We start from the raw sequence: 15991 nt of genomic DNA on the forward strand, positions 1-15991 counted from the left end.
CAGAGGCGTGAAACGCTATCCTTATGACGTAAGCGCAGCCGTCTGCATATTTAATGGCGTCCATAAGGGCTCTTATTTTGAAATAGTACTCTCGTCAGTAGCTGTAAATTTGTGCTCTGTTAGAAAGACGCGTCGGGGAAGAGAAGAGACAGCAGATGTGCGGGAATTGATTCAAGAAAACAAAAAAAGAAAGCTCGGGTTTGTATTTTTGCTATTCATACAGTATAGTTGAATTTTACTGTGATTTTTAGCAGTTTGCTTATCAACGAAAGTCACGGTGCACCGGTTTTACTGATGTGTGTTAGCTAGTTAGCCTAGCCTCGGGAGCCGTCGAATCTTTAGTGTTTGTGCTGTTGTCAGGTGACCTTCTGAAGACCGACATCGTCCGCAGAACCTTTTGGATTTGGGCACGTAGCTGTCTGTTGACCTGTGGCCGTAAACACGATGTCTGGACAGAGTATTACAGACAGGATAACCGCCGCTCAGCACAGTGTCACCGGCTCGGCGATTTCCAAGACTGTGTGCAAGGCGACCACTCACGAAATAATGGGGCCAAAAAAGAAACATCTGGACTGTGAGTGAATGGTTTTTATCAGCTTTATATTTCACCCAATGCCACGTTCAGCTTTTATTTTTAAAGTGCTGTCAGTATGTCTGTTGCTGTTGTCGGGGATTTGAGGCCTGCAGGTAACATTATCTCTACTGTGAGCAGCAAGACTTTAAATTTCTTTTACAGGCATTTAAAAAAGTTTCTCTGGAGCTAGTCACCACGTAAATAATGCTGTCTCTGTGTATACCATTTTTAAACACATGAGGTTGCTGATAAGCATTTTCCGAACACAAAACGCTACAGTGTCTAAGTCTAAAATAGTGTTTTCCAGTTTGATTTATTTGTCAAATCGTTATACTACATTTAAAATAATTTGATATTTAAATCATTCTTGGGATAAGTAATTCTTCACCTCTCACCATGTCGTCTTGTTCTCTATTTCTAAAGTTGTCCCTTTTTAAAACGCTAATTCATAAATAGCATTCCCTTTGGCACCACTACAATTTATTTATTTTTGCATTTGTTAGAGGGAGCTTTCTATTAGACTGGGAATACGTGACCTCTACTCATGCTATACTCTTACCCAGATTGAAGGTTTTTTTTCTTTTTGTTTCTGTTATGTAATTATAGTTGGTGACAGTTCTTTTTCATCTCTAAAGAGGTGCTCCACTGTGTCAAAGTTCTGCAGTCTGATGTGAGGCTAGCCGATGTGGTAATCATGGGGTCTTGTGTAAGGCGTGTCTTAGTGGATGTCAAACACCCTGTTTACACCAGGTCCACGACCGGGTTGCAATCGAAAAATTACCTCTGCTCGCTATCACTCTGACTCCCACTGGGGTTGCAGGCTGGCCACAGCGGGGTCTCTGTTGGGGGGGAAAAAAGTCCCTCTTGGTCACCATCATGCCCCATTGGTCTCCAACAGGTGTGCGACTGCACTGAACTGTTTAAAACACCCACACAAGTTGTGCGACCAGTTAACAGATACATGGGTCTCATAATTGGCCTTGATGAACTCACGTCTGACCTCACTCTCAACTTGGTCCTGTGGGTCGTAATAGACTCTCAGTTGACTCTGCATAGGGTTGCATCAAAGATTGCCAATATTAACATTTTTCTCTTGCACAATTCAGTCGCAATATAAGCTTGGTGTAAACATAAATAACTGATCACAAAAGAGACAAGCCAAGACTTGAGAGTTGATAATGTCATGATCTTGTAGGTCTTGTATAGGTCTCAGTCTGGTGTAAACGGACATCAGACCCGTGTGATTAACGTAAGGCTAGCTATGCTGGTTGTCTTGGAGCCATGTGACTGGCCTATGGGTTCTATCCACACAGATAAATGTTTTGCGGATACGCCTAAACTTATGTTGTATTGGCATTTTGTCCACATGGACCACCATTTTCAGATCCTAAAAATGCTATTTTTTGAAAACTGGTCCTAGAGTGGGTAAATCTCAGAATGTTGCATTGTCATGTGTATGACCAATACACAGGTTTTGTGAAACGATTCATAGCGCTACCTCTCTAATCTCAGCCTCAAGCCTGGCCACAAGATGTCACATCTTTCTGTGGGGTGTCTCCGATACGGCGCCTGAAATGGGTCAGTTTATATCGATTTGTTTGGATTGACACGATTCCTAGTAAACATTCTCTTGTCGTTTAGTCAACTTGCAGCCCAGTGTAACTCAAAGCAGAATTTTGACTTTGTACATGCATGCTCCACATCTTCATGATGTGTGGGTTGTTGTTTTGTGTGTTTGTTTGTTTGGTTTTAAGTATTACAGTGCTACATACAGGCCTGGCATATATGGACTACAGCGTTTTAAGTAGTTTCATGTGTACGCAGACATTTCTTGAAACTGTGCCATGTTTACAGAGTATTATTTTGAAAATGAGAGAAGAAGCTCACATTCTGTTCTGTTTCTGTGTGGACAAGGCATAAGGCTAGCTATGTGGGTTATCTTAGAGCCAGCATGTTGAATATGTAATTGTGTTGGAGTCCAGTGGCAGCTGCAGAATCTGATAGTCACTCAGACACTGTTTGACTCCACCACAGGTCCTGCAGCACCATTTAACTGCTGATCTTTTTAGACTGTTTATTTTTATGCTGCATCATGATCGTCAACAATTACAATACAAGTTTTGTGTGTGTGTGTCCCCAACTGTACTGTTGAGGTCATGTTTTGGAGCATGCATATTCACCACCTCATGGAATTATTTTGGGTCCCATTTCAGTGATGTTGAACAGAGGAATGCAGGAAATCCTTCCACTTGCAAAGCTAAAATTAGATCTTGTTTGGCATTTTTGTACCCATTATGATGAATCAGTTACTTGGGAGAAGTCCTGCCTGGACATTTTCCATCTCTCCCCTCCTTAACTCACTCCTCCTGATTACCTAATTTAGGTGTTTGTAACTGATCGACTGTAGGAACTGAGGAAACTGGGAGAGATGGACTGTATATAAAACGAGACTGGAAACTGCTAAATAGGTCTGCTTCTTAATTTGTGCATCTTAGAAATTGATACTCCGGTCCAACTTCAGTGTCAGTGACCTACACTTGGAGCTCACTTTAATCTTATCCAGCAAAAACTTTTTATTCTGTCACTCACTATTTTAAGAGTGAGTCTTTAATTGACAGTTGACCAAATGTTGATGACTCCTGACATTATGAAAATCAGTTATGTGTAACTGGGTGTACAGAATTTCCAATAAGACTATAGCAAAATTTTGTAATATGGGAACTGTATACTCTGAGGAGTGAGGGAAGCAATATTCAGCTATGTGAGCAATGCTTGCTGTTGGACGTGGACTGCACCAGTTCCACTGAACAGAACATTTGATGTTGTGCTCAGGTCTGTGTCAGGAAGTGGCTGTGTGGTTGCGGACTTTGACAGTGCATTTATAAAGAACACAGCAGCAAATTACTTTTCGGCAGTGCCCTGGTACTTGTTTTAAAACTTACTGTACTTGCTGATATGATGTTAATGAGGCAGCTGATCTGGCTGGACGGTGTTGGCTATTATGATTTGACAGAGTTAATGCAGTTGCTACACTTCCTGATCTTTTTAGGGTCATATCTGAGTCACAGGCTTGACACAGACCTTGTTGCTTATTAGTACTTCTAAAATAAACGGATGGCATTTAGGCATTTCCTTATTGAAACTGCATTCATTACAGTGCTTACCTTCACTAGTGAGATAAAATCACTCTTAACATACTTGTTTGCTTGCCTTTTCTGAAATTGAATGGATATAAATTTAACTGTGAGGGTGATATGCTACACATTACTTCAGAATGGATTGTTGGTTGGACTCTGTCTGCCTATTAGTATTTTAATTTACTTTAAATTTGTTTATGCTCATGCTTCTCACACACAAGGTCAATATAGTCTTGTTACCACCAAGCAGGTCAGTACAGTTTGCAACAGTCGAGCTTGGCTTGCGTTTCCACTGCCAGCAGTACCCTTTGTTTGGTGGATGGAGTCTGGTAGATGTCTGGATGGGCAGCGTGACGTCATATCATTGTTCCTCTGCAGTGATCATCAGGAAAGTCTGCACCTTCTCATTTGACCAAGCTTGGCTGCTTTTCGCTGACATTATTTGTTGTGTGGCTATTTTAAAATTCTGCATATTTTATTATTTTTTTTTTTTAACCGGATTCCACATAGCGCAGAAGCTGTTGCAGGGTGACGTCACATTGCTCTGAGCCAGTCAATGGACAGTAGTGGGTTAGCTCCTCCCTTTTGTGACAGTTCCATTATTTTGGTACCTTAAGCGAAGTGGTGGCTGTTGTGATTCTGTTACCACAGAATTGCCCATCTGCTACATCACCTTTTTAATAATCGTATCAGCTAAATCAAACCTGTGTTCATATTAATGCTGTCAAACATTGAACAAGTGCAGAAGCTGCCCTCCAGGATTTATAAAAAAAAAAAAAAAAAAAAAAAAAAAAAAAAATTCACTGGAACATGATTGAAAGTCCAACTGCTTTGTGGGAGCTGAAGGATTTCAACCTCTCAATCATCTGATGTAAGATAGGGATCTGTCTATTAAAAATAGGACAAAAAAATTCTTGCTGTGTTGTGTATTCTGATTACTTGTGTGGCTGAGAACCAACTGCCCCACCAACAAAGCTTCCACTCTTCACTGTCTATTACCAGGAAATGGCCAAAGCCATATTTTTTTCCTAGAATATTCAGTTCATGTTGTCTTCATTGAAATCATTTTGATCGTATGGTTGATAAGAATGCAGTCTGTCACAAGTGTCATATTTCATAGTGCCGGTCTCTCATTAGTAATGACGATGCAAGGTTTACTTTCTCAGCACAATCATGCCTATTTTCAGGTTTTGGGTAATCACTCTGTTTTCTCAGGTAATTTCACCTCAATTTATTAAAATTTGTTGGTTTGCAGCCACGTGGAGTGCTTTCTATTGTCTCCATGTAATGGCCCAGTCACACAGCACTTAACGAAGGGCAACAAATCCCTGAAGAAACAAGAAATCTGGACTTTCGTTGGCATCGTTTATCCTTTGCGCAGCTTTGTTCCTGCAGCTGGCGCTTCGTCAGGTTTTTTAAACTGTTGAAAATTTTGAACGAAGGGCACAGAAAACCTCAATTCGTCCGTGTTTTGTTTTGCTGTCGTTCTTGATGTGTTTTTAATCGTTTTAGTTTTTGTAATGTTATTGTTGAGTTTGACTTCGTTCGATCAGCTGAATGTTTTCACACAGTGAACCAGCCGGTCTGTGAGCACTGAGGATGCTGCTGTGTTCATGTACCGTCGGAAATTACAGGGCAAACTCAGCCTGTTTGCTTGGATTTTTTTTTTTTTTTTTTTTTTATCTGGGTGGGGAGGGTCAGCTTCAATGGGCTCAGGCACCTTATATAGGCCAGAATTAATCTTTTGTGTGGATACAATTACTTATTTTGCCACAAGCAACTGCTGAATTTGAAACAACAAAGTTGTAATTTCCGACAGTACTTGAATGCAGCATTAGCAGCGGCAGCAGCTGCTGCATGCGCTTATTTTATTAAATATAACTGAGTGCAGGAATGACAATCCAGCCCTTATGTACATGTGGCAACAGGTAGACAATAATGTCAGTCTCACCCTGCCTTCTGTATCTCGCTCTGTCACACCAACCGCATTTATGTCCTCTCACCACATCCATAAACCTCCTCTTTGACTTCCCTCTTCTTTTCCTGCCTGGTGGCTCCATCTTCAGGATCCTTCTCCCTATATACCCTGAGTCCCTCCTCTACAAACCAGGCACCACTCATCACCTAGCCAATACCATCCCTACAGTGAAGCATGGTGGTGGCAGCATCATGCTGTGGGGATATTGTTCAGCAGCAGGAAATGGGATATGAGTGAGGCTTGAAGGAAAGATGAATGCAGAAATATACAGAGGCATCCTGAATGAAAGCTTGCTCCAGAGTGTTCTTGACCTCAGACTGAGGTCACTGTTCATCTTTCAGCAGGACAATGACCCTAAGCACACAGCCAAGATATCAAAGGAGTGGCTTCAGGACAGCTCTGTGAATTTCCTTGAGTGGCCCAGCCAGAGCCCAGACCTGAATCTGACTGAGCATCTCTGGAGAGATCTGAAAATGGCTGTACACCGGTGCTCATCATCCAACCTGATGGAGCTTGAGAGGTGCTGCAATGAGGAATGGGCAAAACTGCCCAAAGATGGATGCACCAAGTTTGTGGCATCATATTCAGGAAGACATGAGGCTGTAATTGCTGCCAAAGTTGCATCAAGGTATTGAGCAAAAGGTGTGAATGCCTATGTACATGTGACTTAGAGCCCCAATTCCAATGGAGTTGGGACGTTGTGTAAAATGTAAATAAAAACAGAATACAATGATTTGCAAATCCTCTTCAACCTATATTCAGTTGAATACACCACAAACACAAGGTATTTCATGTTCAAACTGATAAACTTTCATTTTTGTGCAAATATTTGCTCATTTTTAAATGGATGCCTGGAACACATCTCAAAGAAGTTGGGACGGGGCAACAAAAGACTGGGTGAGTTGATGAATGCTCAGAGAACACCTAATTGGAAACAGGTGAGTGTCACGATTGGGTATAAAAGGAGCATCCCCAAAAGGCTCAGCTGTTCACAAGCAAAGATGGGGTGGGGATCACCACTTTGTGAACAGCTGCATGAAAAAATAGTCGAACAGTTTAAGAACAATGTTTCTCAATGTTCAATTCCAAGAAATTTTGGGATTCCATCATCTACCGTCCATAATATAATCAGAAGATTCAGAAAATCTGGAGAACTTTCTACATGTAAGCATCAAGGCCGAAAACTAACATTGACTTTTGATCCCTCAGGTGGCACTGCATTAAAAACCGACATTGTGTGGATCTTACTGCGTGAGCTCAGGAACACTTCAGGCAACCATTGTCAGTTAACACAGTTTGTCGTACATAAGTGTAAGTTAAAACTCTACTATGCAAAGCGAAAGCCATACATCAACAACATCCAGAAACGCCACTGCTTTCTTTGGACCCAAGCTCATTTGAAATGGACAGATGCAAATTCGAAAAGTGTGCTGTGATCTGAGTCAACATTTAAAATTGTTTTTGGAAATCATGTATGTCGCGTCCTCCAGACAAAAGAGGAAAAAGATCATCCAGATTGTTACCAGCGCAAAGTTCAAAAACCAGCATCTTTGATGGTATGGTGGTGTTAGTGCCCATGGCATGGGCAACTTGCACATCTGTTATGGCACCATCAATGCTTAAAGGTACATCCAGGTTTTGGAGCAACACATGCTGCCATCCAAGCAATGTCTTTTTCAGGGACATCTCTCCTTATTTCAGCAAGACAATTCCAAGCCCCATTCTGCACGTGTTACAACAGTGTGGCTTCATAGTAAAAAAGTGCAGGTACTAGACTGGCCTGCCTGCAGTCTAGACCTGTTGCCCATTGAAAATGTGTAGCGCATTATGAAACGCAAAAGACAACAACGGATACCCGAACTGTTGAACAAACGAAGTTCTACATCAAGCAAGAATGGGATTGAATTCCACCTACAAAGCTTTAACAATTGGTGTTCTCAGTTCCCAAATGTTTATCGAATGTTGTTAGGAGGAAATGTGATGTAACACAGTGGTAAACATACCACTGTCCCAGCTTTTTTGACATGTTGCAGGCATCCATTTAAAAATGAGCATGTTTGCAGAAAAACAGCTTATCAGTTTGAACATTAAATATCTTGTCTTTGTGGTGTATTCAGTTGAATATAGGTTGAAGAGCATTTGCAAATCATTGTTTTCTGTTTTTAATTTATATTTTACGCAATGTCCCAACTTCATTGGAATTGGGGTTGTATTTTATTTTTGTAAATTTCTAAACTTTCTCATGTTATTGTTATGGGATGTTGTTAGTGGGGGGGAGGGGGGGGATTTATTCAGTTTCGGAAAAAGGCTGTAACATAAGAAAATGTGGAAAAAGTGAAGCACTCTGAATACTTTCCAGATGCACTATACAGTTTTCAGTCGATTTGTATGTATCCAGATCAGTGTTGTATAAAGTACAGGAAAATCACACTTAAGTAAAAGTACAGATACCCATTAAAAAAAAATGGCTTTAGAAGTTCAAGTCACTGTTTGAAATGCCACTCAAGTAAAAGTCTTAAAGTATCTAGTATTTATTGTACTTGAATATGACAAGTAATGTACAACTCAAGTTTATCTAGGCTTGTAAATGACTGGTAGTATTAGTCAAAATACTGAAATTTGTGCACATCACACAAAAACACTTCAGAAACAAGGCTTCAAAACCTAAACAAAAGTAGGCTACTCACTAGGTGTTCACAGGAATCAGTTATTTAGTTCTATATGTATTTATTTATTTATTTTCAGTTACATGGTTTTATCTTTTCTGTTTTGTTTCATTAGGTTCTTTTTGTCTTTCTCTAAAATTGTATTGTAACTTTGACTATTATGTAGACTATTGTTGCTATAATATATGAATAAAAATCAATTAAAAAAATTACAATTTGACTCTTTTACGACAATGAACGCTGAGCCATTAATTATACAGAAAGCAAATTAACACAAACGTGCTGATGCAAACAGCTTAATGCTAACTTTAACATTGAAAACGCCATAGACATGGTAACGCGTTAGCATCGGTCCCGTTTTTAAGTTATAAAATACATCTATCAACTGTTTCAAAAGACCATAACAGGTCGGTTTAACATAAAAATATTAAATATTACTCAGACATATGCTCTTCAGGGTTTTAGTGGGAAAATTAGGATAAAGCGAGATAAAATCCATGAATCGTAGATCGAAGCACTGCTTCGACCTGCAAAGCACTGCTTTGATTGGTTCAAAGCAAAGCCGCGCTGCAGAAAAGTTGATTACAGACCTGCTGCAGGTCTGTAATCAGTGTAGAGAAATGATCATTTTCCTGACAAACACCCCCAAGTGCGCAACTGCAAAAAATCCTACCGGACATGCCTCATGACGAATCGGCCTGACTTCGTTGCAGTCACTAGTAATCAGTGGTGTCTCTGGGTGAAAACACGACTTTTTTGTGTGGGGTTTTTTTTTTTTTAACAAGTAACGGCATGGCGCATAGAAAATGTATCCTAGTAGAAGTATGCAGTTATGGTCAGAAATGTAGTTAAGTGAAAGTAAGTTGAATTTAAAAAAAACTCAAGTAAGGTACAAAGTCTCCCAAAACGTACTTAAGTACAGTAGTGAAGTATTTTTACTTTACTATACAACACTGATCCAGATACAGTTGTATGCAAACGTTTGGGCACCCCTGATAATTTCCATGATTTTACTTTATAAATCATTGGTGGTCTGGATCAGAAATTTCAGTTAAATATATCATATAGCAGACAAACACACTTATATTTGAGAAGTGAAATGAAGCTTCTAGTATTTACAGAAAGTGTGCAGTAATTCTTTAAACAAAACTGGCAGGTGCATAAATTCAGGCACCCTTGTCATTTTATTGATTTGAATAAATTTAGCACTAATTATTGGAACACAAAATTGGTTTGGTAAGCTTATTGACCCTTGACCTCCTTACACAGGTGAATCCAATCATGAGAAAGGGTATTTAAGGTGGCCATCTGCAAATGTTTCCCCTCTTTGCATCTCTTTGAATGAGTGGCAAAATGGGAGCCTCTAAACAACTCTCAAATGACTTGAAAATAAGAGATGTTCAACATCATAGTTTAGGGGAAGGATACAAAAAGCTATCAGATTTCAGCTGTCAGTTTCCACTGTGAGGAACATAGTGAGGAAATGGAAGACCGCAGGCACAGAACTAGTGAAGGCCCGAAGTGGCAGGCCAAGAAAAATCTCAGATAAGCTGCAGCGAAGGATAGTGAACAGTCATAGTCAGTTCACAGACCTACAGCATGATCTTGCTGCAGATAGAGTGTCTGTGCATCGTTCAACTGTACAGCACACTTTACACAAAGAGATGCTGTAATGCAGAGGAAGCCTTTTCTGCATACACACCACACACAGTTGCTTGAGGTATTCTAAAGCTTGTCCAAACAAGCCAGCTTCATTTGGGAATCCGGTGCTGTGGACTGATGAAACTAAAAGTTATTTGGACATAACAAGGGGCAATATGCATGGCTGAAGAAGAACACAGCATTCCAAGAAAAATGCTTGCTACCAACAGTAAAATTTGGAGGTGGTTCCATCATGCTGTGTGGCCAGTGCAGGTACTGGGAATCTTGTTAAAGTTGAGGGTCACATGGATTCCAGTCAATATCAGCAGATTCTTGAGAACAATGTTCATGAACCAGTGACAAAGTTGAAGTTGCACCGGGACTGTGTCTTTCAGCAAGACAAGGAACCTAAACACTGCTCAATGTAGTAAGGCACTGGTGTCCAAACTATTCCAGAAAGGGCCGAGAGGGTGCAGGTTTTCTTTGTAACCACTGACTCCAGCAGGTGATTTCACTGATGAACTCATCCCACCTGCTCAAAGTGATGTTAATCAGTGAAATCACCTGTTGCAAAGAAAACCTGCACCCTCTCGGCCCTTTCTGGAATAGTTTGGACACCACTGTACTAGTACAGTGTTCTGGAATGGCCATTTCAGTCCCTAGACCTTAATATTACTGAAAATCTGTGGTGTGATATTTTGTTTATTTATTTTTTTTTTAAGCAGGCTGTCCATGCACGGAAACCAACAAACCTGGGATGTTTTGTAAAGAATAGTCCAAAATACCTTCAAGCAGAATCCAGACTCTTATTGGAAGCTGTAGGAAGTGTTTAGAGGCTATTTCTACAAAAGCAGGATCTACTAAATATTGGGGGTTTTTTTGTTTTGTTTTTTTTTTCTCCCCCCCCTCATATTCTTCTTCTGTTGGGTGCCCACATTTATGCACCTGTTTAACTTTCTGTAAATCCTGTAAACTTTTCACTGAAATATCAGTTTGTCTGCTATATGATGTATTTAAGTTTTTTTGCTGTTCCAAACAACCAATGATTTATAAAGGAAAATCATGGAAATTATCTGGGGTGCCCAAACTTTTACATACAACTGTATTTCTTGAAGCAGTGCCGTGTTTACGGAGGACTTTTGAAAATGACAAAAATTGATGGAATCAGCTTCCATGTGGACAAGGCCTTAATTTGTAATGTCAGATAAGATGGAAAGCTGGAGTTGCGGGAAATGGCTCCTTTAGTATTTGAAAAAGGAAAAATGCTAGAGCTTCTCCCTGTTTTTTTGGGGGGGGGTTACTCTGACGCCAAATTTCTGGGGAGAGCCTTTATGTGGATGGATCATGTCCAGAGAAATGCACGTTACCAAAACGGCAGCGCTGGTAGTCTTCACAGTGAAAGTGCTACTCAACCCTGTTTGATGGAATATCTAGAATAATTGCATCAATGAGCTAATTAAGAGTCCGAAGTTCTCTCGACTTTATCAAGTCGAGACAGATGGGTGACCATTGGCTCCACAGTCGACTTTCTAAACTGAGGTATCTGTTTGAGCTAATCTTGAGACACAGACACTTGCAGAAATCACACTTAGGTTTGAGGTATTTAAAGAGGGCTTGAGGGCCCACTTGCATGTAGAATTTCCTGACCTCCAGAAATATCCCTAATGTGTCTAGCTGCCATCATCATTTTCCTCTTGACTGGATTGCAGGTGAGAGATGTCTCTGTGCCTTCTGAGTGTGAACTCGACTATAGTTTACATTCTTTAACATGGGCATGCCAGATAAACTGTAACTTTAAAGAAACTTGCCCTTTGAGAGACTGGGGAAAGTAAAGGCTGGGCAAAGTGGACTGAGCGCACTTTGCCCTCCAGCAGTAGGTCTGGCACAATGTGCTACTTAACATGCTCTTTGCAGCTCCACTGCTATGGAACTTTGTGTTTCATTGCTTTTGGAATGCAACATTATGGCTATTTGCATATGAAGCACGCGTGATTCAGGCGCGCTGATTGACGCGATGTCTACTGCTACGGGCACTATACCACTGATAACTTCAGAGAAAATACCAAAATGATAGTCTCTTTTAGACATGTAGCATCTGCCCTGGGAGAAACATGGCTGGAATAAGGTCTGGAACTACAGATGCTCAATACTTGGCCCAGCTTCACCAACACTGGTTGGAATAGATGTATTTGTCCTTCTTGACATGTTTGTGGGAGAATTTTGGTCGCCCACAAGCATGATTCGAGTCCACCGCTTGTACTTCTCAGTGGTTTCAAAGATGGGATAAAGTTTACTCCTTCCATGTAATCCTTTGCAGGTATCTTGATTCACTCCGAATTGCCACATTTTTTGGTTTGAAGGGCTATTCCGCGGAAAATAAAACAAACAAATGTTGGATGACCTCCTTCCTCAAATTTTTTGGAGTCTGCCTTTTTACGGTAGCCAAAGTATTCCTATATAGCTGACTTGGTCCTTTTAGACGGAGGGAAAAGTTCAGTGCAGGCTTTGCCTCCTTCAGCCATGATACAGAGCTAGCTAATGTTTGCTGTCTGTAAACAGTCTGTGGTGCGCGCCGGGGGGAAGGGTGGCAACGGCCACCTACGCTCTGCCTGTCAAGAATTCTCATAACCCACTCATACCGTAGGGACTGTATAACGGAAAATTTTAGTGGTTTTGATACCGTGGTATACCGTGAAACCAGCTATCAGCCCATGTCTAGTAGTGATAAATGTGTAATATCGGTAATGGTTGCAGATTTTGCTTCTGATATAAAAAGTGTGGCAAAAAATGGGGTGAAGTTGCTTCTCTAATAAATTCTTATGTCACGTTGAGTTTGTCAAGTGTGGCCCTCCAGCCCATGATTTTTGAGTAACTGTGTATACGTATTTAAAAAGCTATCTCTAAGTCTCGATATACTGTATCATGCAAAGACTAAAGTCTTGTGAAAATTGAAGGTAATGAACAAAATGAAGGTAAAACTGCTGCTACTGTAACCTTTCCACTTTAAGATTTTGGGACTGATAGCAGTGTGCATTATTTCCATTGTTCTGTGTTTTAAAGGACATGTCGCACTGAAATCAGGACATTTCCAAGTGTTTCTGACAGCGCTTCTTAGAGGAAAACGTCTGCGCACACTTGCATGAAATGCTGCTAATGTTAAACAGAACCACAGATTAATTACGAAGTTTACATAACTGTGATGTCGTGTGATAACTGTTCATTTTGATGCAGTCACAGTAATAGGAGCCACTTTCCACTGTGCAAGTGCGGTGCGTGCTGCTCTGTCACAGAACAGTCTCACGTCAAGACAGACATTCAAGTAAAATAAAAATAAACCCTACCAGCTCCACTGAGAAGGAAGAAAAAAAAAAGTCACCCACTTGTGACTTCCAAAGTCTGCTCCACCAAAAAAAAAACAGCATCATGGAGACATTCCGCGTGCACGCTCACAGCGGGACTAAAGTGGTGTCCAGTGACGCAAAAGGCAGTGTCACCTAGGGCTGCCACAACTACACTCAACAAAAATATAAACGCAACACTTTTGGTTTTGCTCCCATTTTGTATGCGATGAACTCAAAGATCTAAAACTTTTTCCACATACACAATATCACCATTTCTGTCAAATATTGTTCACAAACCAGTCTAAATCTGTGATAGTGAGCACTTCTCCTTTGCTGAGATAATCCATCCCACCTCACAGGTGTGCCATACCAAGATGCTGATTAGACACCATGATTAGTGCACAGGTGTGCCTTAGACTGCCCACAATAAAAGGCCACTCTGAAAGGTGCAGTTTTATCACACAGCACAATGCCACAGATGTCGCAAGATTTGAGGGAGCGTGCAATTGGCATGCTGACAGCAGGAATGTCAACCAGAGCTGTTGCTCGTGTATTGAATGTTCATGTCTCTACCATAAGCCATCTCCAAAGTTGTTTCAGAGAATTTGGCAGTACATCCAACCAGCCTCACAACCGCAGACCACGTGTAACCACACCAGCCCAGGACCTCCACATCCAGCATGTTCACCTCCAAGATCGTCTGAGACCAGCCACTCGGACAGCTGCTGAAACAATCGGTTTGCATAACCAAAGAATTTCTGCACAAACTGTCAGAAACCGTCTCAGGGAAGCTCATCTGCATGCTCGTCGTCCTCATCGGGGTCTCGACCTGACTCCAGTTCGTCGTCGTAACCGACTTGAGTGGGCAAATGCTCACTTTCGCTGGCGTTTGGCACGTTGGAGAGGTGTTCTCTTCACGGATGATGCGAAGGAGATGTGTTGCACTGCATGAGGCAAATGGTAGTCACACCAGATACTGACTGGTATCCCCCCCCCAATAAAACAAAACTGCACCTTTCAGAGTGGCCTTTTATTGTGGGCAGTCTAAGGCACACCTGTGCACTAATCATGGTGTCTAATCAGCATCTTGATATGGCACACCTGTGAGGTGGGATGGATTATCTCAGCAAAGGAGAAGTGCTCACTATCACAGATTTTGACTGGTTTGTGAACAATATTTGAGGGAAATGGTGATATTGTGTATGTGGAAAAAGTTTTAGATCTTTGAGTTCATCTCATACAAAATGGGAGCAAAACCAAAAGTGTTGCGTTTATATTTTTGTTGAGTATAGTTGACGAGTCACGACTACGTCGACTATTGGGACCGTCGACAACTAATTTTAGTCGACGAGTCATTTATTTTATTTAAGTCTTTGTTTTTCTCTCAATTCATAGTTTTAGGCAGCGAGCCATCCTGCCATCATTTGGACGTTCAAATTTTGGGAATGACAGTGGCCGTCTTGTTCAAAGCCGCTTAAAATGCGCAGTTTACCAATGGAGCTGTCAGGGTGTGTGCGCGTGCGCGCAGTCAACTGGCTGCAGACTGCGAGCGAGGGAACCATCAGTGCACTTGAGACAGCGAGCGCGGAGCAGAGAGAGAGGATTTTAACCCGAGAGAACATGTAAAAAAAAAAAAAAAAAAACACACACAACAAAACCAAACCGTGGAGCTGCCTTTACTTCTTTCCACTTTCTCTACCCGCACGGTTCTGACGGCACCGTCCTGTTCACACCATGTGCGCGTCCTATACTGAATTTATGAGACCATGACATGAAACAAATGGACAAATATCCTTAAAACATCCTTAAAAAATGAGAATATATAAATGAACTGAGTAAAAATTACGCATACACGAGTTAAAAATAAAACCTTGATGTGGAGAAGCTGATGTTCAGAGGCACAGATCACAAAAAACAGGCGAGAACTCTGAACTTTAATAGCTGTTATTTTACAAAGGTATGTGTTTATTCAATCTTAAGCTTAATGCAGTGTTCAACCACAAAATGTGACAGATGAGGAGAAATAAAAATGACTTTGTCATACTAAATGAGCTGGAGTCAGAATAAAAATACAAGCTGCTGATTTTTATTTTTCAAAGTTATTATAAGCTGCAGCTATGTTTTATTCATTTCAAAGTGAGTTACCTCTTATTTTATTCTGATTTATTTATACAAAAAAATTATGGGGAGTCAAATCAGCCTGCATTGTTCTGTTCAGTTTATATCAAAGTTTTCCTGCACATCTATGTATTTTTTTTTTTTCCTTCTTTATAAGAGTTTGGTGTTTGCATTTGCTCCACATTTTTTTAAAACACAATAAAATGTTCACACTTTTCTTTCAGAAATGCAACAGAAACAACCACAAATCAGAAAAAGTTGGGACTATATGTAAAATGAAGATTAAAAATAAAAATGTTGCACTATTCCCAGTTTCTCCACTCACAGAAGCCAAACGTTCTTCCAGAGTTGTCTTGGTGGCTTCCCTCACTTGTCTCCTTCCAGCATGAACATTTAGTTTTTGAGAACTGCCTACCTGACACAGATTTACCATAAAGTACCACACTGTTTGTATTTCTGAATGATTGATGTAAATGAAGTCTAAGAAATAGTCAGATTTGGAAATGTTCATGTTTTCATCCCCTGACGTTTCTCAG

At 40.7% G+C, this 15991-nt stretch overlaps 1 protein-coding gene across 20 annotated transcripts in view; it reads left to right on the top strand.

Moving 5' to 3' along the window:
• Nucleotides 1-90: 90 nt before the first annotated feature.
• The window catches only part of picalma (phosphatidylinositol binding clathrin assembly protein a), a 125681-nt gene continuing 109780 nt past the window's right edge, over nt 91-15991 (top strand). For 19 of the 20 annotated variants that reach the window (XM_034178822.1, XM_034178829.1, XM_034178825.1 and 16 more), the window contains exons 1-2: nt 91-198; nt 361-574. In XM_034178822.1, coding sequence (XP_034034713.1) covers nt 445-574 — 130 coding nt within the window. In that variant the 5' untranslated portion in view covers nt 91-198; nt 361-444. Of the gene's footprint in view, nt 199-349; nt 575-15991 lie in introns of all 20 variants that reach the window. The other variant, XM_034178823.1, reaches the window with a different exon arrangement.

Source organism: Thalassophryne amazonica, chromosome 9 (genome assembly GCF_902500255.1).
Source record: "Thalassophryne amazonica chromosome 9, fThaAma1.1, whole genome shotgun sequence".
Classification (NCBI taxonomy): domain Eukaryota; kingdom Metazoa; phylum Chordata; class Actinopteri; order Batrachoidiformes; family Batrachoididae; genus Thalassophryne; species Thalassophryne amazonica.